The following is a 27616-nucleotide window of genomic DNA, read 5'->3' on the forward strand; positions in this document are numbered from 1 at the left end:
TCCCTATATAAATAATTTTTATTCCACTATAATAAGAGAATCCCTTAGTAAATAATTTTTATCCCTCTATATTAAGAGAATCCTTCTATAAATAGCCACGGGTCCAGACGAATGGCTTGAGGAGTTCTTACTTTAAACAAACTATATATCTCTGTGCTTATGAATCCATCCATAATTCACAATTTGAATTTTAAGTATCTGACTTTTTTTTAAAAAAATTCAATTTCTCGGGAACTTTTCAACCGATTTCACTCAAACTTTGTATTTTGCCTTATAAAATTAAATAAAATATAATAAAAAAAGTAAAAAGTATAAAAAGTAATAAAAAATAATAAATATTAACTAAAAGTTATTTTTTACACAAAAGTATCTTTGGATAACGAATTTCATAATTGTGCACAAAAAGTTTTGTAATTCGCTTTAGAAGTTCTCGAGATATAGCGAAATACGCAAAAAGTAAAATTAAAAATTAGGGGTCGAAACTTTGTAGCTCTCTCCTGGCCAAACTATTGAGACCATATTTCCCAGATAGAGGATAAACCCTATATTTTGGGGGTAAGATATCCGTCAAAAAACTGCATGTTTATTTTGAGAAAGTACGATTTTGTGTCTGATTTCTTAACTTTAAATATCGTCTGCACTTATTACTTAGCATATTTGAGTCTACCACCTCAAGCCGTTAAGATTGAGTCCTAGAACGTGAAAATCCGATCATTAGATTAAAAGTTATTTAGAATATTTCCGTTTTTTGTTTGTTTGTTTGTTTGTTTTTCGGCGCATTGCTCAGCTCTTTAAAAACAGTTCAAAACGATTCTGGTCCATTTGCTTATGAATCTACCTAGGAATCTAAAACATTCTTTTTTAAGAATGAGCAAGAGAAGTCCGTCATGTATAAAATATGTATGTGTATCTCTTTAAAGACAGTTCAAAATAATTTCGCATTAAAATCTATCCATTTGTTTATGAATTTCTTAAGAATTCATAAAAAATCTTTAAGAAAAATAAACTAAACAAATAAAACAATTCACTCCATTAAAAAATATGTTCGATAGACTCCTTACGAACAATTTGAAACAATTCTGCTACGTCTGTTTATGGACATATCTGGAGCTCCTAAAAATCTTTTAAAAGACTAAACTTCATATTTATCTATCTTTTTCTTCATTCTTATTGGCTATTTTCCAACTAATCGATCACTCCCTTTGCTGATAAAGAAGGACAAGCCTTCATATAGACGTTTTCTTCGGGCATATTATCTCATTTTGTAATAAATTATCCCGTTTTCCTTATGAAAAGCACCGTCTTTAAGGCATATCAGGTTACATCCCTGATTTATGCTGAACACTATATTAACCGTTATCTTACCCTAAAGTTTACACCGTTTCTCCCTAATTAATGTAACATTACTCTTCCTCAAAATCACCCTTTCACGCGTCGCTTCGCCTCATTGGGGCAAATCGTTCAATTTAATAATTGTTCCAAGGAATGGGTTAAAGAAAAGTAATTTCACTGTCACTCCCCATTAATTCTAGTAATTGGACTTCAGATAAACACGATGCATTTTCATTAAAACTGACAGATACAATTTAAGATTCAGATCTGAGATAAGTAGGTTTTGTTTTAGGTGCCGTCCAATTAAAATAGCGCAGTTTACTCAGGGCACATTGTTGATTTTCGATCTCGGAATTAAGGAGTGAACTACGACTTGTTAAAGAATGCTACTTCATTTATTTCGCCGTTCAAATTAGCTCACACGCGGCTATATGTGGAAATTTTTGATTTTGTTGGTGATTCAGGTCATGGATTTTCCTAAAAACCGTCATAGACAATGCAATATGGTACGATTCAATCAATAAAAGGTCATGGATTTTCCTTAAAACCGTCATAAACAATGCAATTTAGTACGATCCAATCAATAAGAGGTCATGAATTTTCCTTACAACCGTCATAAACAATGCAATTTGGTACGGTTCAATCAGTAAGAGGCCGTGGATTTTTCTTAAAACCGTCATATACAATGCAATTTGGTATGATTCAATCAATACTAAGCATTACTCAGGGCACTTAGTTGATTTTTGATCTCGGAATTAATGAGTGAACTACGACTAGCTAAGGAATGTTACTTCATTTAATTCTCCGTTCAAATTAGCACATGCGCTGTTATATGTGGAAATTTTTGATTTTGTTGGCGAATCTGGTCATGGATTTTGCTTAAAACCGTCATATACAATGCAATTTGGTACGATCTATTCGATATTATGCATTACTCAGGTCACATTGTTGATTTTCGATCTCGGAATTAAAGAGTAAACTAGTTAAAGAATGCTACTTCATTTAATTCTCCGTTCAAATTAGCACATGCGCTGTTATATGTGGAAATTTTTGATTTTGTTGGCGAGTCTGGTCACGGATTTTCCTTAAAACCGTCATATACAATGCAATTTGGTACGATCTATTTGATATTATGCATTACTCAGGTCACATTGTTGATTTTCGATCTCGGAATTAAAGAGTAATCTAGTTAAAGAATGCTACTTCATTTAATTCTCCGCTCAAATTAGCACACATGCTTTTATATGGAAAATGTTTGATTTTGTTGGCGAGTCTGGTCATGGACTTTCATTAAAACCGTCATATAAAATGCAATTTGGTACGATCCAATCAATAAGAGGTCATGGATTTTCCTTAGAACTGTTATGTTTAATACAATTTAATACGGTCCAATCAATACCATACATTACTCAGAGCAGATAGTTGATTTTCCATCTCGGAATTAAGGAGTGAACTACAACTAGTAAAGAATGCTACTTCATTTAATTCTCCATTCAATTTAGCACATACGCTGCTTTATGTGGTAATTTTTGATTGTGTTGGCTTGTCAGGTCATGGATTTTCCTTGAAACCGTCATAGACAATGCAACTCTACCATCCTAAATTTGCGAAATGGCCCAAGACGAAGAGCGGTGGCTGAATTCCGCTTGGCCACCGGTCATGACTGTCTGCGGAAACATCTGTCTAGATTTGGTATCGTTCCTTCCTCGGTATGCACTGTTAGCATGGACTTCACGCACCTTCTCCGCTGCTCTGCACTTTGCAGGAATTCTATCACTGAACGCTATTGGAAAGCTAGAGACATGTTGTGATTAATAGATTCTATTACAGCATTTTTTTTAATCTTATTTTTATTAGATATTTATGTATGCTGTTACTGTCTATAATCTGGCATTGGAAATAAAAACAATGCAACTTGGTACGATCCAATCAATAAAAGGCCCTTACAACTGTCATATATAATACAATTTTTGATCGTGACTGTCGCATTGACTTCAGATCAATGCGATAGATTTACATTATAATTGAAGCATACAAATAAAGATTCTGTTGAGATTCTGTTTTTGTACGATCCAATTAAAGCGGGTTCGGACACACCCTGAGGACAACATTATTGTCAACAATATATTACTCAGGACACATTGTTAATTTTCGAAACTTAATATAAATAAACTACAACTTAATTATGCCAATTTGGAGTATGTCTGTATTTATAAATGTCAGCCATTACAAATTTCTATATTTTATTTTTTTATATTATAACCGCCGTTGAACAGCCGACCCTAATTTTGGGTTTACGACTACTAATGTTCAACTCCGTAGCCTTGTAATTTTGAACCCAATCCAGAAGACAAAGGAACTCCTGGATCAAGTAGTGGTTGGAATTTGCCTTCGTGGAGGACTTTTTCATGGAACTAACCCGCATTTGCGTTACAGGGAGAGGAAGACCACTAGAACCTCCCACGGTTAGCCTGACGGCAAGGGGACTCTAACCCATGATCCGTCTACCACTAAGGATATTTCACGTCAACACTGTGGTCTGTGCAAACCGGATGTGGACATCGTATCTTATCTACTGGGATTCGAACCCGGTTCTCCTCAGTTGAAGGCGAACGCTCTATCCCCAGAGCCATCGCGACTCAAAATTCTATATTGTTTAAATTAAAGTTATCTTTGAACATAATTTCGTTCAAATTTTCCGCAAATTAGATGTATTGCTATATAAAACCACATGATCGCCTTCTGATGTTGTAACTCAACGTAAAGAAACACACAGTTAGATATATTTATACCTCGTAAAAGTTATATGAAATGTACAGTGCGTTAAAAAAAAACTGACCAGACTGAATAACTTTTGACCTAATGATCGGATCTTCACAATCTGGGATTCATTTTTAATGGTTTGAGGGGGTGACTTCAAATATGCTAATTTATAAGTGCAGACGTTATTTCAAAATACGAAATCATTCACAAAAATGCACTTTTTCTGAATAAGCATAGCTTTGTTTCGATAAATTCGAATTCCTGATCCCCGAAATGTAAGAAGTGGCGTGGCTGCAATGTGGTCAAGAGCGCAGCTCTAAGTTTGGACACCTTAATGTTAATTTTACTTTTTACGCATTTCGCCGTAGCTCGAGAACTTTTTAAACGAAAAAAAAATTTGCTCACAATTATGAAATTCGTTTAACTAACGGTAATTTCACGCGAAAATAACTTTTAGTAAATATTTATTATTTTCTATTATTTAATCTAATAGTAGTCGAAAAAGTTTTGAATTTTATGGTGTACAAATTTTTACAACATTTTAAACACTAATTTTACATGGCGAAATACATTATCATTTACTCACTATATTTTCTTTAAAAAAAGCTTTCACCGGCCATCCCTGCATAATTTATTAACTTTCTACCATGGTTTCGTGTAAATAAATTAGCGTATGACTACTATTGCTATTTAAGATGTGCTATATATAGCAAGAATACACCATAATAAATTCGTTCGAGATATTTCTTTTGACTTAATAGTTGTCCTCATTCAGAGTTGATACAGTGTCCCTGAATTTAATTATACGAGTGCAGAGATGAATATGTTCTGCAACCATGGTCCACAAATAATTAATCCTTGATTAATGTCTGGATTAGAGCCAACTCCTCCGACTAAAATGATCTACAAAGTAATTTTCCATAATTAATATCCTCTGGCTTTAAACTTTAATTGTCCCGGCTTTCTTTACTGAAGGAGAGCGAGAACTCTGGATGCTTGGTTTTTGTTTATTATGAAGTGCATTTTTAACTCACACTTTTAGTGTTAAAAGACATATTTCACTTCTTGTATTTATGCAGAAAAATGCATGAATCGTATTAACTTTTTTGTATTCACTAAATGTATAATTAAATAAGTGAGTAAGTATTTAAACGTATCTTTCAATTTATATATATATTTTTTTAAGATTATTTCTTTCTTTAAGAATGTAGCATTAATTTAAATAAGTGAAATGCACTTAGATACAAATATTTTTCAATTTTTTAAGCTTTTTTTATATTTTTGACATTATTATTTGGAAAAATTTTGCTGTAGCCAATACCTATTATAACACTTTAGGAATTTCTCTCTTAAAACGTTTACCAATATTACAAAAGTAGCTTTTAATGTTTAGTTTGCCTTTAAAACCTAGTTCCAATTTTTTTTTAATTACTCTCAGGTGACTAATAATAATAGGCTCTTTAATTTTAAACTATAATCTGATACTGTTTCTTAATAAAGTATGGCATACATTCATCCTCATGCAATTCGATGTCGGATTGTTTCCATTTTGTTTCATAACCGTCATCGTTGTACAGCCAACACAATTCTTTGGGTTTGCGCGAGTACTAATGTTCAACTCCGTAGCCTTGTGAATTTTGAACCTAATGCAGAAGACAAGTACACTCCTTGATTAAGTAGTGGAGGAAATTTTTGCCTTCGTGGAGGAATTTTCGATGGAACTAGCCCTCATTTGCTCTGCATGGAGAGGAAAACCACGAAAACCAACCGCGGTTAGCCTGGTAACAAGAGGACTCTAACCCATAGATTCGTCTACCAATGAGGATATTTCACGTAGCACTGTGGTCGGTGCAAACCGGATGCGGAATTTGTATCGACCAGTGATTCGAACCCAGTTCACCTCATTGGAAGGCGAACGCTTTATCCCCTGAGCCAACACGACTCGGTCGGATTGTTTTAGAATGATTCTAAATGCATTAACTCCTTCAAAACCGTGATCACATATATGTGATCACGTGATGCAACTTTCAATGTTCCGATACGGCATATATGAAACGAGCCTTTCTGTCTCTAGCGACTAAAGATCACACAAGCACGTTCACACAATCAATATTAGTATGGTATTCTCCTATTAGTATGCATAGTACACATGCGTACTCTTCAGTACGTGTACTTTCGAAGTACGCCAGCGTAAGAATGTGCTTCTTTCTTAATCGGGGGGTTCTGAAGACGATAAAAAATTTTATTTACGATAAAATTTGAGAGCTGACTTTTCTTATGAGCAGCGCTTTCATAACTTCAATTTTCTATTTCAACCAAAATGATTGCTTGTCTGTTACGAAGAATTTATGCACTGATTCTAAAACTGTTACAGAAGTCAGATTAAAACCTTATTAATTATGAATTTTGAATTATCCAGTATAATATTATTACCTTGCGCACATCTAGTTTCGGGCCAATTCAAGGCAACTAAAATAACAAATCAATCGCGCTTCTGTACTTCTGTAATAGCGCGCCATAATATGATCTCATCATCCTCTATTTACGTTTCTATTTTCATATTTTTCGATTTGGCAAACTTGTTACGAAATAGTTTACATCATTTTTGAAAGATAACTGGAAATTCATATGAATTCACTACTCGCTTTATATATTACATTTTCTGTTATTTCTTGTATCTTTTTTTTTCTTTTTTTGCTTGATATGTTTTATTTTGCACTTTTTGCTTAATTTGTTCTATTTTCGTTTCTATTTTTTGATTGTTCTATTCTATTCGTTCTATTCTGTTCGTTTCTATTTCGTTTCTATTTTCACACTATTGTATTTATATATTTGCTTCGGCTATATTAATGCAATATTAGAAAGCACTATTTTTAACGGATATAATCGTGTGAGCTGATGAAGATATTATATCGTTCCCTTATTTTGTTTTTCAGTTTTTTTTAATTTTTTTTTTCAAAATGTTAAACATTTTTTAAAAAATATTTTATTTTTATATTTTTTTCTTCGTTTCGTTTAAGAAATCTTTATATTTTCTCCATGTTTTCTCTATATTTTTTACTTATTTCATGAGTTCTATGTTCTTGCAGCTTATGCTCAGTATATGAAATTTAAAATATTTTTCTTATTTTTTTATCGGTAATCTCTTTTTTTTTAATTTTTTATAGAAAAGTGTTTTTTTTATGATATAAATTTTAAAAAATGCATACAAAATGTGAAGCAAGCTACATTCATGAGATTGCAAAGTAAATTATTGTAATAAAAATGATTGACTAAGCATAACACATTTTTATTCCAAATAGTAATAAATTTTCAGTAGCATCGTTTCCATCACTTTTAGTGTTCTATACTTTCACCGGTACATTTCAACGCCATTCAAACCCATCATTTTACTTGACAGAGGCATTAAAACTCGAGGAAGAAAAAAAATTCGTTACCATTCGAATACTCAAAAGACAGCCATGTTTCATGTCACATTAGCTTATATTCGAAAAAGAACTGCTGGAAATTTGCCGAATAACCCTCATCTCGTAATAAATGTAACTGTTGCGATGGTTACTGTTGTTCCATTACAATGTAATGACCGGAGGTAGCGGAAAAATATGGAGCTCGAAAACAGTTGGCCTCTTTTTCCCTTTCTGGAGGATTTTTACTTTCTTTTTCCCTAGCTTTTCAATTCCCTGAAGTTAGGCCCGTGGATTCAATCGTTCGATCTACGCACGTATCGTAAAACAGCAGACGATAACAAATATCGTTTGCGAGAGCATTTGGTCTAATCGCACGTAAAAGAACACGGTGTGTGAGTTAGGCTTAACTTCTGTGTTTTGTGGATGAGGAAATGGTATTGTTTATGTTTTATTACTTGTGAAGGAACTTTTCATGTTTTGACCCACGAAATAAATTCAAGTGATTGGTAACATTGAGGATGAGAACTTTTGATGTGGCACGTAGAAAAACGAAATAGGATTTATTAAATTGATTTCTTAGATTAATTGTCACGTACTTCAACTAATCCTGTTTTGTTGATCAACTTGATACTTGGTACTTCATAATTTATTGCATATTAGCTAGGACGTTAGGAATTTCCATAATCTATTCATTTGTTTTCGTTTAATTTTTATAAAATTTAGGTGAAAATAGCATAATTGTAATCTGGGATAGAGAGTAATGAAGAGAAAATGGGAATAAAAAAGTGATTCTTAACGAGCAATACGATTAGTTACGATAAAAACGGTTAATTTGTTATGCATTGAAGACTTAAAACAAATACATCATATATACAGTAGAGTCCCGATAATCCGAGCCCCGGTTATCCGAGTTCCCGCTTTAACCGAGCTATCAAATATTTTAAGGATTTTTTTTGTTCTAGTTTATTTTTTATTTTTAAAAATATCGCCGAAAAATAAATCTGAATTTTATCTTCCAAACACTCGGGAAAACAAAAACTAACAATTTGATCCCATGAAATGATCATTAATATCGTCAAAAATGAAAATGAACCTAGCGAAGATGATGAAGACAGTGACGATGAAAATCAACATATTAAAATCTCTCACACAGATGAACTTAAAGCTGTCGAAAATGCTACTGAATACATAGAACAACAAAAACAGGCGACACCAGCCTTCCTGTTATCCCTAAAAAATGGCGAAACATTGCTACAGAAAAGCACCAAAGAAATGTAAAACAAAAAACGATTAAGGACTTTTTTTTTAAATAAAAACTCTTTAATTCTCGCAAAGTATACTTTTTAAGTTTTTTCAAGTAAGCTTTTTAATAATAATAGGAATTGTATGTGGTATTCTCGTATAAATTTTATATTTCTTAAATATATTACATCTATACCAACTCTTTTTCTTTCTTTTTTAATACTCTTCGTTTTAACCGAGTTTTTCAGCTATCCGAGTTAGTCGTGGTCCAAATTAATTCGGATAATCGGGACTCTACTGTATTTATATATATGCTTAGGCTTAGTTAGTCATTTTTATTACAAAAATACATTTTGCCATCTCATGAATGTAGCTTACTGCATTTTATATGCATTTCTTTTAAATTAATATCATAAAAACATACTTCAATTCGTTTTTAATTTTATTGAAAAAAGTTGTAGTATTAATTTGGAGTGTTTTTTTTTTTTTTTTTTTTTTGAGGAGCACTTTTGCTGACGAAAAACGACAGTTTAATTGCCTTAAACACGAAGCAGATGTTTAATTTCAAGCAAATCTGAAATAATCAATTGAAGATTTTGTCTGTGCGTATGTGTGCCCCCTCATTTTGTAACACCAGAACCGTTTGTTTTAGGATCTTGAAATTTGAACAGCTGGCGCAAGGGACTGTTTGAACCCCCGTTTCTAAAAATCGTTCATAAGTGTAACTTAGTCTGTTGGGGAAGACGTTTCGAAAATAGATTTTTCTCATTGGTTATTAGCGTTAGGCATTCTTATAAATTGAATTTTAGACGGTTCTGTTTTTTCAACTATTTAAAACATAATATCAGTGATATATGCTAGCTCATAGCTCTATTTAATCATAAAAGGAGTTTGGTCTTTGAGATTTAATTATTTATATTCGTTAAGCTTAATGATCAACGTGGATGTCACGTGAGGACTACGTCGCAAAATTTTGTAATTCAGATACAAAGTTATCTGAAATCATGTGTTTAGTTTGTTTAGTTTGTTTATAGTTTGTTTATGTATAACGTAGTATTTTTTTTAACGACAAACGAAGTAACAAGAAATATAATTACGACATACTTACATAATAAACGAATACATTTAGAAATAACGACACTGTAATAACGTACAAATGGAGACTATTAAGCTTCGGGAATGATGTAATAGCAAGAAAATAGTAGTACGTAAATTACATACTCATTTAATAACATGCCGTAATGCGCCTCTGTATTCAGCTAAGGTATCAGAAATAGTTTTTAAAATCGATATTATCTCTAATTCTGACGTTGTTGTGATCTTAAATGCTTCGACAAGTTTATCTTGTTAATTTAGTATTTTTTTCTTTTCTTTTGGAAGTTTTTTTAGATTATTCGTTCATCAATTTCTTTCGACAAATCTATTGTATACATTTTATTTCCGAAATTGAAAAATTTACTCAAGAGTTTAGAACAGGGATGGCAAACCAGTGGCACGCGTGCCACTTATGGCACGCGGCACAATATTTTGGGCACCCCACCAATCACAAAGTTTACTAAGAAGCATATTAACAATTCAATTAAAATTCACCAAAAAAGAACAATTAATGCCCAAGTAGCAATTAATAACCATAAAAAAACAAGCGAACAATAAATAACTAGCAAAAAAAATTAACAGTTCTGCTTAAACTAACATCTTATAACCCTAATATAAGTTATTTGTCATCTAATCTTCAACAACAGAGGTCACACTGATGTTAATTTAAGTTGAATTACGCGTATAACAGAGACATTGCAAAAGTTGAGAATTGCATTTTTTCGTAGTAAATAAAGAGTTTTGAGTTGATAGTATTTAGTATTATTATTTACCCAATAATCACGAAGTCAAAACTATTTGTCGGCACGTCTGTGACCTCAATAAAATATATTTTAGAAAAAATGGCACGTTGGTGCATGAAGGTTCGTCACCCCTGGTTTAGAATATAGAAGAACACTGAACGTCAGAATTAAAGAGTGTTCCAACAGAGCACTTAAAATAGAGAATATTTCTCGCTAAGTTTTATTACCAAATACAGTAAAGTATGGCTAGTCAAACCAACTCTCAAATATGATATAGTTTGTCTAAATTGTCATTAATTGTAATAGTTTGTCTCCTCCAGACATTCGTCTGGACCTGTGGCGGTGGCTATGGTAATGAGGTACGACTATTTCAGTAGGGGTGCGGGGTCACTGTTTTGGGGTCGTTTCAGCTCGGGTCAACTGGTGAAAAGAATCTCTTTTTTTCGATCTATTGTGTTAGTCCTAGAGTGAAGCTACACCCTCCCTAGAATGTGCCATTCCATAGCACCGGACGGCCTCAGACTTTGTAGTGGGAGGAGTTCTTAGCTTAGACAAATTATACTTAAATTTCTGTAAAGTAAATAATATAAAAATAGCAATTTTTTAAAAAAAGTAGATGTGTAAAAATTCATTAACTTTCTGATGCTTACTTTCTTTTATTAACTTTAGTTTGTTTGAAATTTAAGCTATTGTTTTTAATCGATGAATTGAATTAAAACTGCTAAATGATTGCATTTGTCATTTTCAGTTTCTACTATTTCGTGCTGTTAAATTTTGTTCAGTTTCTTTCTTTGATATAGGTTTCTTTAAAAACAAAATTCCAACCATGTATTAAATATTATTTATTTAGTTTTGAAAGCTAAACAAAAGTGAATTATGGCTGGTGGGGATTACTTTGAATCGTAACAAAAATATATGTGTATGAAAGGTATATTTAAATAATATAATATTCTCAGAAGGCATTATCCAAGTCAAAGTTCTTGATGATCCCATCACATCATTTTGATGGTTTATGTTGGTTTCAGTGATCACCCGCATCCATCATTTTCCATAATGCATTCATGCTTTTTGATATGTCAACGAACTTCCGTTATTCCATGATGGAAAATGCTACATTAATATTATGATGGTTAACCATCAAGAGAAGTGTAATTCTCATGAAACAACAATCCATGATAGGCCGGGATAGCCTGGTCGGTAGGGCGCTGGGCCCATGTCCGAGAGTTTGTGGGTTCAAACCCCGCCGGCCGAAGACCGTGTAGTAAAGTGACTGATGCACGTTAAATCTGTCGAGTTGCAAAAGTCCTCCGTGTTCCTATAACAAATCAACACCTCCGGGGGTACAGGATTGGAGATCGATCTTTCTCTGATTCAGGTCAAAATTACGATCTGTGGATGTATGAATGGGTCCGCCCTATAAACGGGTGCGACGTATGGTGTGGCAGAAGTCGAATTCTTGGCCATAGATGGCGCCACTGGAAAACAAGAACAATCGCACCCCCTCTGCCTAAACAGGCATACGTCAACAACAACAATCCATGATGGTTCCAACTATACATTTCCGTGATGGTTTGATGAGAATTCTTGTTGGTTCTCAAGAATATACCATCAAAACAATTTGGGTTTTTTATGTTGGTCCATCATAAATCAGTCCAAATTCCTACATTGGGATGATGGTGGTTCATAATCTTTCCAATATTTGATTTTTAGGAAACTGTGATGGAAATTTCTGATGGTTTACCATGAACAAACCATCAAAACAAGTTGCTATTCTTATGTTGGACCATCATAAATCAGTCCGAATTCTTACATATAAGGCGATGGTTACCTTTGTTAGTTACCATGAAAAGATATAATGGTTCGTGATGGAATAATTGAGGGTTACCATCAAGATTATGTTGGTCCATCAATGGAAAACCATCAATAATTTTGACTTGGGTAGATAAATCAATTAAATCGAAATTATTAAATGAAAATCTATAGTTACAATGTTCTGTTACAATGAATGTGAAATAGAATGTTTTTTTTTAAATATTATTATTGAATATTATTTTAATATTATTATTTCATGAACTAATATTTTTTAATATTAGTTCATGAAAAAGAACATTAAGCTAATTGCTATGATTTATTTCTACTTTTAGAGCCTAGAGGTACTTCTCGTCCCCGAATGGCTGATGCAAAAATGCAAGTTTATGGAAGAAGAGGCGATTTAATAGCACTTCCCTGCGTTGCTCATGGTTTTCCTCTTCCTAGCTACAGGTGGTTTGTCCAAGAGAATGGTCAGTTGAGACCCATTGTGTCCACTCATCGAATATCTCAGCTGGAAGGAACTTTGATAATCCAACAAGCAACCGTTGCGGACAGTGGTCATTATGTGTGTTTGACTAATAACAGTTTAGGAGAGGAAAGAGCTCATACGAGATTACTCGTCACTGGTGAGTTTATGTTGATTTATACAAATGTAGTGACCTCCCAAAAAAAAAATTTTTTTCGATCTATGCTTATCAGTTCCATAATAAGAGCGAAAACGTACTGTTTTTATTTTTAAATTATTGTAAATCCAACAACTCTGCTACCCTTCCTTTTTTTTTCAATAATTCTAATAAAAAACCTTTTTATAAAAATTAATGAATTTTCTTATATTTAGAAACTATATTATTTTATATGCTATAGTAATACAAAATAAATAAACTAAATAATCATTCAAAAATATAAGTTTTTTGTCCTGAAAACTTGCTTAAGAGGACTAAAATAATTTTCCTACTTTTTTTTTTTTTACTAGCTTTTACGTATATTGTCATTTTTACGAAGATTATGAACATAAAGTGAAATTTTTCTCAAAACTTGATCACTCTGACTTAAATCATTATTCGGAAAATTCAGTTACACGTTGAAGATAATATCTGTACCTTCACTGTAAAAAATTCCAAATTACGATAAAAAGTACCGGCACTCTGGGTGCTCGTCCGTAGAATTCATTTTTAACGGAAGATGTTACGGAACAATTTGACGTACCGTAATTTTTTACAGTAATAATTACCATAAAACCACTGAATCACTCTAATTAAATAAATATTGTTGTACAAATTATGGTATAATATTTTACGGTAAAATTGTAATGATAAAGTGGATTTTGCGGATGATGCACGCAAAGTGCCAGTGCTTTATACCGCGATTTGATCTGGAATTTCTTACGCAGTTGAACCTCATTCAGATGAAACTTTTCTAAAAAAGAACTGAACCGTGTTTCCATTTAAGTTTAACTATTATGTGTTGTAATAAAGTTAAAGAAGCACGATATTATGCTTCATCTTTTTCCCATATGAAGGATACCCATATTAATTTGAACTATCATATAGATCAACACCATCTAAATGTATTAAGATCGTATTTATTTTTGTTGTGCGGAATTTTTATACTAAATTTACTGTAATTTTTAAAATAACAATTACCGTAAAATTGCTGAATCACACGAGTTAAAAAAATATTACTGTAAAAATTACAGCATAATATTTAAGGGTGAAAATGAATTTTACGGTGAAATGGTTTCTACGGATGACGTATCCAAAGTGCTGGTACTTTTAAGCAAATTACAGGATTACTGCTTTCTTACTGCATTATCTTGAGTAATCCTGCCGTAATTTGTTTGTATTTACCGTAATTTGTTAAGGAATTTCTAATGGTGTACCGTTACGGAAACGGTACACGGCAAATTGTATTTCACCTACTTTAGTAATTTTTTTAATTTAAAAGAAAGTTTTTTTTTTACTTTAAAATATAGAAAAAAAATAGTTAAGGTAAACCAAGAATAAATTACGAGGTTCCAAATGCAGGAAAAAATTCAGAATATCTAAATGCAAACAAATTATGATAGGTATGATGGCGCAGTGAGTGAACAATTTTCCCATTATTTGTTTGTATTTTAGTATTTAAAAATATATTTCAGTGTTTGAAACTTCGTTATTTACTCTTTGTTTAACTTAACTCACTTTTTTTGTAGGTACAGTCAAACTCGTTTATAACAAACAAACCATTTATAACAAAGGGACCGTAACATGTACTCGTTAAATCCGAGTGCTCGTAATAAACGGGTCCTTAAGGCAGACGTGCAACCAGAAGAGGGGGGGGGGCTTGGGAGGTCAAATGATTGAGTTGACATAAAATTTAATTAATACTTACTTACTTTAATTACATTAATTAATTTAATTAAATATTTATCTTAATTTAGTGACAACTAACCCCTCCCCCCAAACCAGCAAAAAATTTCTAGTTGCGCTACAGTCTTAAAGGAAAGGAAATATAAACGGAAAGAAAAATAAAGGAAAAGATTCTTACCAAAACATTTATTTTTTTCATTAATCTACGTATTTAAAATAGTTTGTCAGCTTACTTTTAACTCGCGCATTTCATATCATTTTGAAAAAAAGATAAGACAGAAAGACTAGAAAGATGAGAAAAAAGATTGCCAGACAGAAAAATATTGCTCGCTAAAGCCGGGTCTTGCTCGTTAAAAGCGACTTCTCTTCCATAGACTTAACATTGATCCAACCAAATATTCTCGTTTCCCTCGTTAAATCCGAGTTCTCGTTAAATCCGAGCTCGTTATAAACGAGTTCGACTGTACTTTAAATTTTGAATTACTAATGTAGGTAAAATAGTAAATTGTTTCTCACCCGTTAAAGAGCCCTCCAAACATTGCTTTAAATACTTATTTTGCATTCATTATTTTAATTGCATACTTTGAACACATTTTTGCACAAAAATATTTCTAAAAGCAAATGTGATTACAAAAAGCAAATTTTTCATTTTAGAAATATTAAAAAAAACTTTTTCATAAAATATTATATAAATGTAATATAAAATTACTTTAGAATAAAAGAAACAACACTTTTAGTTTGTAACCTTTCATTTTTAATAATAATCAACATCAAAAATGTAATAATAACATAGAATATTAACTAGAAAGGATGATTAATATTATTAACAATAGCTGTTAAAGAACAATAAATAAACAATAAATCGACAAATGCCATTATTATTTTTTTCCTATTAACAGGAAACGTTTTCCGTATCGTATCTCCTTTGTCAATTAATAATTCTATCATGATTTTTGTCCAATAAGAAAGCGCCGACAGTAATGAGAAATATTTTTGGACCATTATCTTTTTATGTTATATAGAGAATTGAAAATAAATTGCAGTTTTTCTAAAAACCTATTTTATGTTGACTTAAATCATTCTTCCTCTGTAAAATACAACAATGAATGAATATTATGATTCAGAAAATTCAAGATCAATGTTATTAAATATAAATTTGAATTTATATATAAATTCTTTTCATTACTATTTATGAAATAATTTTTTTTTTAATTTTAAATAGAATTCCATTCATTTCTTAGTCTTTATTGCTCAAATTTAAATTAGACTCTTGGAAATAAATCATTTTAAAAAGAATCATGTTTCGAATATAATTTTAAATTTTATTCAAATAATATTTTGGCGAAGAAAATACTTTTTGTTGCCAAATTTCAAAAACTTATCTTGGAAAACCACTTCTTTTTCCACATTGAACTTTCGCTTATGATATAAATGCGTCTTTAATTAGGAATAAAACGAAATGTTTTCAGTGGAGAAAAAATTTTTATTTTTTATTATTCTTCTGTCTCTTTGGAATTTAAAAGTTTTGTTCTTCTCTTAAGATCTTTAGAAACTCGCAAATTTAAAAGAAAATCATCATTTTTCCGAAACGAATTAGAAAACCTGAATCAACCGAGCTTTCTGAAGCGTGGAAACGATTTAAATAAAAGGAAGGAGGGAAAAAAACTAAGTACACTCAAAAGATTCGTTCGTAAAAGCTTGCTTTTTTAAAAGAAAACGTATATAATCGATAATAACTTTGAAAACCAAAAAGCTGGAACCAAAAATTCATCGCGTATTGTGTCGAAACTTTCTTGGCAGTTTCAGGAAAAGATTTGCCCGAAAAGTCCGCCTTCGTTGTTATTTTAGGATTTTTCCTTTTGTTCTGCCTGAATTCTTCTCTTCATTTTTGTTAATTCCTTTCATTGAAGATGGAATTTTTTAAGACGTGTGTGTGTTTTAAAAAAAAAAGTTCGATTTTCATTGTCAGAATTTCTAGTTAAAATCACACATTTTAAAGATGAAAAATATTCCTATGTAGCGATACGTTTTAACGAAGATTATTAGTTTTTTTTTTTTTATAAATTGAGTTGCCAAATTATTGTGAAGAAAGCTACTTAAACGCCATATTATTAGAGGCACTATAAGATTCTATGTAAAATTATAATTATCAGGTGAAACTATACAGTTGTATTGTTTTTAGTCGGATGAAACCGGTTTGCATTTGTTTACGCTACTGTATCAATTAGTTAACATTGTAATGCAATACGTTAAAAATAAATATAAATAGGAAGTATATAAGTATATAAAAAATGTCCTGAATAGAAACCCATTACATGTATGTTTAAATATAAAAGTATTGCATATAAACTCGTGCAAATCATGTCATTATTAAAAAACTACAGTGCGTCTAATAATTTGATCTAATTATTATAATATACTAATATAATGCTTGATATAATAAATATTCTATATTTATATAATATGCCGTCTAATTTATCCTATCGTCAAATTTATATTATACATCGCCGAATTTAACCGATCGATACACTAACGTACACAAGTGCAAATCATTTTTAGTCACATAAAAACAATAAAGCTGTATAGTATCACCCATATATGGCAACGTTACTTTTAAAAAGTAACGAGTAAAAGTACAAGTATTTTTAAAAAAAGTAACGTGTAAAAAGTTCTTATTTTAAAAAGTAACGAGTAAAAAATACAAGTAAAAGTACAAGTACTAAACAAAAAAGTAGCGATTTAAAAGTACATTTCTAGGAAATCGAAAATTCAAAGTAACCTAAAATTTTATTGAATAATATTCTTATGTTCTTTAATGTTTTTGCAAAATTGTTGTTATTTATTTAATTATTTTTAATTTTGAAAGCTATGGATATTAATTTATTTTTAAATTCGGAAGAATATTATAATATAATTTTATAATATAATCGTATAATATAATTTTAAAATCAAATATAATTTTAATATCAAACTTTTTATGGATTCGCACGAAAAAGAAATCCCTTAGGAAAATTTGCCATAGAGAAGCCTATGGTAATCTATGGCAACCTATGGCTACCATAGAAATTTGTATGGCAAGATAACATACGCCTATGGTTACCATAGAGATTTGTATGGTACAACACCATAAGCCTATGGCTACCATAGAGATTTGTATGGCACAACCCCGTAAGCCTATGGCTACCATAGAAATTTATATGGCAAGATACCATACGCCTATGGTTACCATAGAGATTTGTATGGCAAAACCCCAAAAGCCTATGGCTACCATAAAGATTTGTATGGCAGTATACCATAGACTAATGGTAACCATAAGGATTTGTATGGCACGTCACCATTGGCCTATGGCAACCACAGAAATTTGTATGGCAGTATACCATAGGCCAATGGTAACCTTAAAGATTTGTATGGCAGTATACCATAGAGAAAAGCTGATCTAGATCTCCACCAACGAAACAACAACTTCTATGGAGTCCTCAAAAACATCTTCTAAAAGAAATAAATATCCATTATTTCACCCCGAAGTTAATTAAATTCAACATGTAAACCCACAAGGCATTCCTGGTGAGTCTTTTCCGGCCTCCGGGAGGCCAATTTTTCCATTTTTGAGTGTTTAAAATCCGATGTTCCATTGATTTAGGCTTAGAGTATCAGACCGCCATATTAACGTGTCATCCATTACAAGTGGAATCTTTCGATAACTTTGGCTACTTATTTTAATATTTTTTCGATCTCATTCTTGGTCAAAAACATTTTATTCCAAACGCCTATGCAATTATCTATCTGAATTTATTAAGTTTTTTAATTTCCGGCTGTCTGGTACTTTTATCAGTGTTTACATTCTCATTAGTTTTTTATTTTAATTCCACTTAGGTTCTTGCAATGCTTTTTTACATTATCTTACATATGTTAGGTCTTTATATTTATATTTTGTGTTTAATTTTTGCTTGCCATTAAATTGTTTTTTTATCATGTCTCTGTGTTTTACTATTTTACAACTAATATTTCTTAAGTATCCACATATATTTGCACAATGTTCTGTTACATGTTTATACATAGCTTAGGGTCATCACTTAACTAGATTTGCTGGATTACTGGCTGACAATTGTTTTGCTTCAATATCATGAACTTGACAGTCCCTGGCCATATCATCTGCTGCTGTAACCAAAAATGCTTTTAACAATTTAATCTTTCCTTAAGTTTACAACTTTTTCGTCATAGTGATTCCCTATACCCAATTAATTTTTATTTACTATCCCTGACCAAGTGTAAATTTGTCAATAACGATTATTAATTTCACCAATTTTAATCATGTCTTAAACATGTTTTGTATTTACCAATGTTTCTATATTGTGTTCTCTTTTCTAAATGTGCATAACGCAACTCAACATAAATTTTCTGAGTTTTTTTATCCCTCACTAGTAGGGGATCAACTAATTTAGCCTGTTTTCTATTCTTAGCTTTTCATAGTCTAATACCATCTTTTGTATAGATAAAATATTGTTCACATGCCACCACTGGTTGCACCGTTACATATTCAGCTTTTGTCCCGTTTGATCTATTTTAAACTAATTTCGCTTCGACCACCGGCCCCACTCTTTATCTTTTGAGTTTTAATAGTATTTTATTGTTTTAGTAGTCTGTTTAATTTTTAGTTTAGTATAACATATCAAAATTTAAAGAATTTTCATACTCGCTCCGACCATCGGACCGTTATTTTGCTTCGCGTTCTTTTAGGTTCCTCTAATATCTGACGCTTATCTAACTAATTATGATACCAATCAATCAAATTAACGTTTTTTATACTCGCTCCGACCTCCGGACCCACTTTCTATTTTCTTGTTTTTACAGCTTTAACAAATATTAGTTGCCTATACTCAATATATTTTGTTCCTAATCAACATAACCAATATTTTCCCCACTCGCTCCGACCACCGGACCCATTTTCCAGCGCTTAGTACTAACTGTTTGAAATTTATTTGAATAAGAACCGCATACAAAAAGGATTCTGCAAGTAAAACAGGAGAAGTTTATCAAAGAAATTTTAAAAAAAGCTTTCTGGATATATACTTATTCTACAATTATTAAGTTTTGCATTTTTAATATCCATTGCGAAAGATTCTTGTAAGTAATTATTTTTTGACGTATGGTAAAATATCAACGAGAAATGTTGTCATAGCTGTATGGCAAAGGTGTACCATAACCTATGGAAAAATATTTCTTCATAAACTGTAGCACATCTTAGTTTTATGGCAAAAATTTGCCATATTAAAAAATGCCATAGGATATTCCTATGGGGTTTTGCCTATGGCAAAATTTTGCCATACACTTTTGCCTTACACTTATGGCAAAACTTTGCCATACAAAAAAATGCCATAGGATATTCCTATGGGGTTTTGCCTATGGCAAAATTTTGCCATTCAAAAAAATGCCATAGAATATTCCTATGGGGTTTTGCCTATGGCAAAAATTTGCCATACATGTATGGCAAAATTCTGCCATACGTATATGGCAAAATTTTTGCCATAGGCAAAACCCCATAGGAATATCCTATGGCATTTTTTTATGGCAAACCTATGGCAAATTTTCCTAAGGGATTTTATCTATTGATTTTAATTTTTAGTTTATTATTTTTATTTATTTAAATTACCATTGATTTAAATTTTTTTTTACTCTTTAGAAACGCGTTTTAAAAACATAAAACGAGAAATCGAGATGTAATTTTCATTGAATTATGAAATTAATGTTAAATCAAAACTGATATCTATCCGAAGAAAAGGTAATAAACGGTTAGTAAGAGCAGTTCAATTTTTCCTTTTTTTCGGCGGAAGTGTACATTGTGCGGCTATTAAATTGTAGCAGCAGCAGTATTCACAGATGGGATGAGCATCTATCTTCTACTTATTAAAAAGTAGTAGTAGTCTTGGTGGATATATTGGGCTGACTAAAAAGCATTTTCAATAGATGACAGGTGCGTCGATTTGGGCTAAATTAGTTCCATTTTCTAACAGACAAACTCTGAATTATACTTCACTAGTCAAGAAGAACGACATACCATATCGGCGTGTTGTTGTTGATTAACTCACGGCGTCTGTGTTTAGCTAGTTTTACTTTGTTAACTCTCTAATGATATCTTGTTTTTAAGCTATCTTTATTAGTTAGTTATTAAATCTATAAAAGTTATTTTTTATCCTGATAATTTGTTTTACTTGATAGGTTACTAGTCTAGCAATATTAAATCAATGCATGCCCTCGTCAAATGATGGGTGTTGTTGGTTCACCAATACTAAACATCCTTTGATCGTTGACCATCATAGTACTATGTAGAACAATATTTTCCATCATGAAATGGGGGAAGTTGTAATTCCAAGAATTGTAAATATAACTTGTTGGTTGACCATAGTACTAAAGCAACATTTTCCATCATGACGATGACGGAATTTGTTGGTCAAACAATTTATAACATAACATGTTGGTTTACTATCATACAGTAAAATATCATCTTCCAACATGAAATGATGGAAATTTGTTGGCCCATCAAAATAAATTATCACATGATAGGAATCGTTGGATGATGGTTACCACCAAATAACTTTGGGCCATCAAGAAACCAAAATAAAACATCAAAATATCTTTATTGTCCCCTCAAGAATTTTGTATTTGACTTGTACAAAGTTTTTGTTCTTATATAGGTATAAAAAAAATCATCAGTCATTTTCTTTTGAAAAAAAAAACATAAATAAACACAATATTTTTTTAAAGAGTTTTAGTCGGGCCCTCAGTCAATCTGGACCCTAGGGCAATTTTCCCTTTCTTTTCCCTTGCTTCCTTTGAGTACGTTCTTGACTACAACACATGTAAATTACATGCGTAATTTTCTTAAATTATCATATAAAATAGAAATGTCTGCTATATTTTCATTTAAATTTATAGTATTTTTAATTTTCCTATAGAGTTAACATGTGTATCCAGTTTTACCCAAGTAGTGGGGTTTGACTTTTTCTAGAAAATTTTTTTTTTATAAAAAAGTAGTATATCTATGATTATTCTAGAATTATATACTGTACATAACTAAACAATGAATATCTTGCTTAAATCAGACAGTATCTAAGCCGAGCAGTTTAACTCCAAGCCTTCCAACCTTAGCTAACCTGTATCACCCCAGCTTCCCCTGTATACAAGTTGTCCCGTATCTTCTGCTCTTAATATACACTGAGTGGCCAAATTATTATGACCACCCCTTCAGTCGTCTGCTTCCATACCCTATACGGCACAATGTGCGTCGAACAGTACGTTCAGAGACGTTCACAGTTGCTCCTTGATTAAGATCACTTGCAATTTGTCGCACTGTTGCTCTCCTGCTGCGCTGCACAACCCTGGTCAGCCTTCTCTCTGATCGAGCATTCAGTACCCTGTGACGACCACAAGTCTGACGTTGAGATCCGGTTTTTTGCTTGATTGTCCATTCTTTGTACACATTAACAACTGCTGCTCTAGAACACTTCACAAGTGCAGCCGTTTTGCTGTTGCTCGTTCCGACACATCTCGCACCCACAATCATTCCACGTTGAAATTCAGTTAAATCACTTTTCTTTCCCATATCTGAGCAAGCAACACAGTATAAATGATGACTCACTTGTCCAACATTCCCGTGTTATGGTTATCTTGCCCTCTAGCGGCAACGCTGCGACGCAATAACTCATTTGCATAAAACTCTGAGGTGGTCATAATAATTTGGCCACTCAGTGTATACTATTGAATCGTTGTCAAAAAAAGAAGTAAAAGTGTATGCATGTTAAGGGTATGAGCGAGGAAAAACAAAATTGCTAAAATTATTTGAACTGCTTAAAATATATCAAAAACCAGAATTTTTGTTAAATCCTTACCATACGAACGAAACAATTACCAAATGCCTAAATACTGTCGATTTTGCTTTTATTACCAGAAAAATTATATTTTTTTTTATCAGAAATGTCTTTTATCTTATGGTGATTTTTCCAGAATTTTTTTTCTCCTTGTAGATTTATTAGTGATAAACTCAAAATTTTGCATTACTTATAGACGAACTTTTCTATTTCAAAAATAAATCTCGATTCGAATGCTTCATATCAATATTGCATCAACGTAAATTACGCATTTTATCAAAAGAGAGAAATAAAGTTTCGAAAACAAAATGTACTTTTTTAAATACTCTTAGTATTTTACAATATAATAGAAAGATCAAATGCGCAAACCGATTTAGAAAAAAGAACTTGAGTAAAAGATGAAACCTATCAAATATTGCAACAACAAAAAATAAATAAAATGAATAAAAATAATAAAACATTTTTCCTTTCATCTTAGATGTCGTGAAAGAAACTGAAGCGAAAAATAAAAGAAAATTCTGTCATGAAAAATAAATTTCCCCATCCCATTCAGGCAAAAGCCTGAAAAGTCCCCCGCATACACCCTTCTCTATCGTCTGAAACAAAGTTCGTTCGAAAACATTCGGAGAAAAAAAAATTGAAATGCGGATTCGCAAAAGTCATGTCCGAGGTACGCAAAATTGGAGTAAATCTACATGAGGACGGAAAATGAAAAATAAATGTTCCGAATATTCTAGAAAAAGAATTGGAAAATATGTTTCAATTGAAGGGAATGAAATGAAATAAATTTTTGAATCCGATTCCGCAAAGTATGATATCTTGGAAAATAAACACGAAAAAAAAGAAATAATAATAGATCAATAATGTGTTTTTGAATTAGTTTCTGAGCGGTATTACTTTTTTCATGCATGCATTAAAATACTTCTCTGGAGGAAAATTTGAACAATATTCTTCCAACTAGGAAAACATTCTAAAACACGGGTGGAACATTCTGGAATAATTTCGTTTTGGAGAGAGGAGCACGTTTTAGATACTTTGATATTCAAATTCCGGAAATGTATTCCGGTAGGGAACTTACACGAATAAGTTAAATGTAAATATTTTCTGTGTAAACTTTGCATGCAAATTGAGAAAAATTCTTTTAACATTCATAACCTGTGATTGATATGGTGATACTAAAGTTTAGACGTCGAAGTTTTAAGACGTTGGTGCAAAATATACCATTACTATTTTTCTCAATAAATGAAATTTATTTTAAATTAAGACTAAAACTGTTTTGCAATCATTAGAATTTTTTAATATATCTAATCAAAGAAAGAAGCTTATTTACACAAATTCAGAAATAAACAAAATAAGTAAGTAACATTTAAAATGATAAATTAAAATGGAAAAGCGCTAAAAGCAGCTAAAACCACTTTTTTTAAATTTATTTTTATAACCGTCGTCGAACAGCCGACCCTAATTTTGGGTTTACGACTACTAATGTTCTACTCCGTAGCCTGTAAAAATTATGCTTTTAAAATAGTTGTAACTTTATCAAAATTTCTTTTTCTCTTAATAGTTACCGTTTTTGATAAAAATTTAGATTGTTAAACTTGATAGGCGATTCTTGAATTATTATTGCGAGTAGTTTGTTTGGAATTATTCAAAGTGCAACTAAGTTGTAATATTTCTTTACAAAAATTTAGCTACGTAACATTTTGCTTTAATTGTTGCACTTTGGAAAGTATGCAATAAATAATAACAACAAAGAGGAGTGACTTAAATAAATATATAATTATTTAATTAATAATTTTCCTAATTTAAAAAAGTATTATAAATAATTATTTACCTACATTTATTTTGCAAGAAAATTACATGGATAAATTTAATTTAAATATTTGTGGTTGATATGGTGAGTTGAAATTTTGAAAATCAAATTTTACGATAGTGAAGCCCAAATATGCCAATATCAGTTTTTAATAAATTGAATTTCTTCCCGAGAACAAAAAAAATTGTTTTATTTAAATACGAAGTTCAAACTTAAAGTATAAGTTAAATATTTATAAAATATCTATAAAATATATATAAAAAATTATTTTTACCTATTAATAAAATAAAATATGATATGTTCGAATTTAAAAAAAATTTATTTTTGTTCATAACTTGTGATTAAACAGATAATAGGAAAGTACAGATGTTGAAATTTGAAACAGTGATACCATTTATTATTTTCTAAGAAAATAAATTTCTCTTAAACTATGACCAAATGCTAAGAAATAATTTTTTCTGGTAATGCCAATAAAATATAGTATTTTATTTGCATTATTTTATTGGCATTTTATGGCGCATTTTTTTAGTGTTTTTTCAATAATTTTTTTTTGGGGGGAGGGGGGGAATAAAAATATTTGCAAAATATTAAATTCTTGGAAAATTATTCTTTCAAAGCACACCAAAAGAGCTCTAAGTTAACAAATTTACAAACACAAAATAATTCTAAGTTTAAATTTCATGCAAATAGAGTAAAAACTTTTAACATTCATAACTTATGGTAGATATAGTGTTACAAAAGTTTAGACATCTAAATATTAAGATAGTGATATCAAATATACTTTTTACATTTCTAATACTTGGAATTTTTTTTTAATAACGACAAAATATTTTCCAGGTCATTATAATTTCAAAAATATTTATAAATATTTTTTTCTATTGACCTTTTCATTTTTCTGGTTCTCCATTCTCTTCATTTTTAATGCATTTTAACTAAGCTATGCCAATACTATGCATTGTGATTATGATTCAGTGGTGCAATAATTGAATAACAATAAATGTAATAAATGAATCGACAAAAAACAGGGTGTGGTTATTAATTGTTAGGTTACTTCAGCCTTCCATACATTTCAATAAATATCAGGCAAGTGATTCATTTGCATAATTTTATTACTGACAACAACGCCCTCTATCAGTGATGCGGAAAATCGAAAGACTAGGTATAGTTCGTTCACCAGGAGTTGGCACTTGGCTTCGCCTAACTCACGTGATATCCGACGATACTATTTCGGTATTTTTGGGTATGAACAATCCTGAACAAGGTTGCTACTTGGCAATCGTATGACAAAAATATTTATTTCACAATCCTTATATGCATTTTGTTTAACATTAAATATTTCATAAATTTGTTGATATTTCACTCTTTTGAGTGAATAGTTCGTCCTTTTTGAGACATTTTGCTGAGAAAACAGCAGTTTTAAAATTTAAAATCTATTTACTTAGCAAGAGTAACGAAAGGTATAATAAAATTCACTGTTTGCGTTTAGCACGCATTAAGGGTTGTCTCAATTTCAAGAGCGGAGATGAACTCAGAGTCCGAAGAGGTGGAGCCAAAGGCCAACTCCCGGTGAACCAACTATATCGTTAATAAAACTAATTCTTAGATATAATCTTACACCTAAAAATAATAGTAATATGATACATATTAGTAGTATGAATAGAAAACATAATAGAGATATGTTTATAATTTAAATATGTATAACATATATGTACAAATTTATATAAATAAGTATCATTAATAAACCTGAACTATGTCTACATTAAACAATAATACAATTGTGATTCCAGCATTATCAAATATAAGGTTTGAACTAGAAATAAAACTAACTAATCACATCACAGTTCAATCTCTTTTATTCATATAATATAATAGTTGCCAATGTCATCTCTCATCCAGCTGTTAACAAGACCACGTTATTAACTTGTTAATTAAATAACGCAATCGCTCACCAAATTGCTCATTTCTGCGCCAAACAGGAAATTAAAGAGAAGACGAAAAGAAGTAAACCAAAGAAACCAACGTAATTTACTTGTAAAAAAAAATAATCATTACTTAGCGAGAAAGTGCTTCACATGTTTGTTAATTAGTCGCCCAAAGTTTAATCCCGTTTTATTTTCCAGGTTTATTTCCTGTGCATTATCCCCAATTTTTGACTCGATTGAATTACTTGTCCCGAAAACTCGTGAAATCTTAACTTACTTAGTTATGTCGTCTCTTTTGAAAGTAGAAAGATTTAGGTCTTCAAGAAAAGTGGTGCGTCGCCAAGAAAGTGAAGTTTTCTCTTTAGAATTTTGAAAAATTTCCCTTAAGGGCTTATTTTTGGCGATCATCTTCGTTCTAAGATGTCTGGAGTTAAGGTAATATATGCGTCTTGGCTCGCAAATGCACTTTCACGTGCGCTGAGATAAGATCGTAAAGTTCTGGGATCAATATACATTCTCCAAGTTGTTTTCGTGTAATTTCTTAGTTTCCTCTTAAAATCGATATTGTGTATTCTGTTTTCAAAGCTATCTGTTGAGTTGATTCACTTAAATAATTATATCATTCTCTCGGTTGTTCGAGATTCTGTATTCCGCTTTCATAGCTTTCTGTTGAGTTGATTTACTTAAATAATTATATCATTCTCTCGGTTATTCGGAAATGTATGGTTGTCCGAGATTCTGTATTGTGTTTTCAAAGATATTTGTTGAGTTGATTCACTTAAATAATTATATCATTCTCTCGGTTATTTGGAAATGTACAGTTGTCCGAAATTCTGTATTGTGTTTTCAAAGCTATCTGTTGAGTTGATTCACTTAAATAATTACATCATTTTCTCGGTTGTTCGAGATTCTATATTCCGCTTTCAAAGCTTTCTGTTGAGTCTATTTACTTAAATAATTTTGTCATTTTCTTGGTCGTTTGTAAATTTTTGTTTGGTCGAGATTCTGTATTCTGCTTTCAAATCTATTTCTTAAGTTGATTCACATAAATAATTATATAATTCTCTCGGTTATTCTTAAATGTGCATTGTCTGAGATTCTGTATTGTGTTTTTCAAAGCTATCTGTTAAGTTAATTCACATAAATAATTATATCATTCTCTCGGTTATTAGGAATAACCTCCGTTGTCCGAGATTCTGTATTCTACTTTCAAACCTATCTGTTGATTCACATAAATAATTATATCATTCTCTCGGTTATTAGGAAATGTTCGGTTG

At 31.2% G+C, this 27616-nt stretch overlaps 1 protein-coding gene across 3 annotated transcripts in view; it reads left to right on the forward strand.

The window, feature by feature from the left end:
• The window catches only part of LOC107450135 (cell adhesion molecule Dscam1-like), a 446044-nt gene that overhangs the window by 246146 nt on the left and 172282 nt on the right, over positions 1–27616 (forward strand). For all 3 annotated transcript variants that reach the window (XM_087158866.1, XM_087158865.1, XM_071186796.2), the window contains exon 5: positions 12727–13020. In XM_087158866.1, coding sequence (XP_087014992.1) covers positions 12727–13020 — 294 coding nt within the window. The remainder of the gene's footprint in view (positions 1–12726; positions 13021–27616) is intronic.

This window comes from Parasteatoda tepidariorum, chromosome 3 (assembly GCF_982258835.1).
Source record: "Parasteatoda tepidariorum strain Cologne lab strain chromosome 3, Ptep-v5.0, whole genome shotgun sequence".
In the NCBI taxonomy this organism is placed as follows: Eukaryota; Metazoa; Arthropoda; class Arachnida; order Araneae; family Theridiidae; genus Parasteatoda; species Parasteatoda tepidariorum.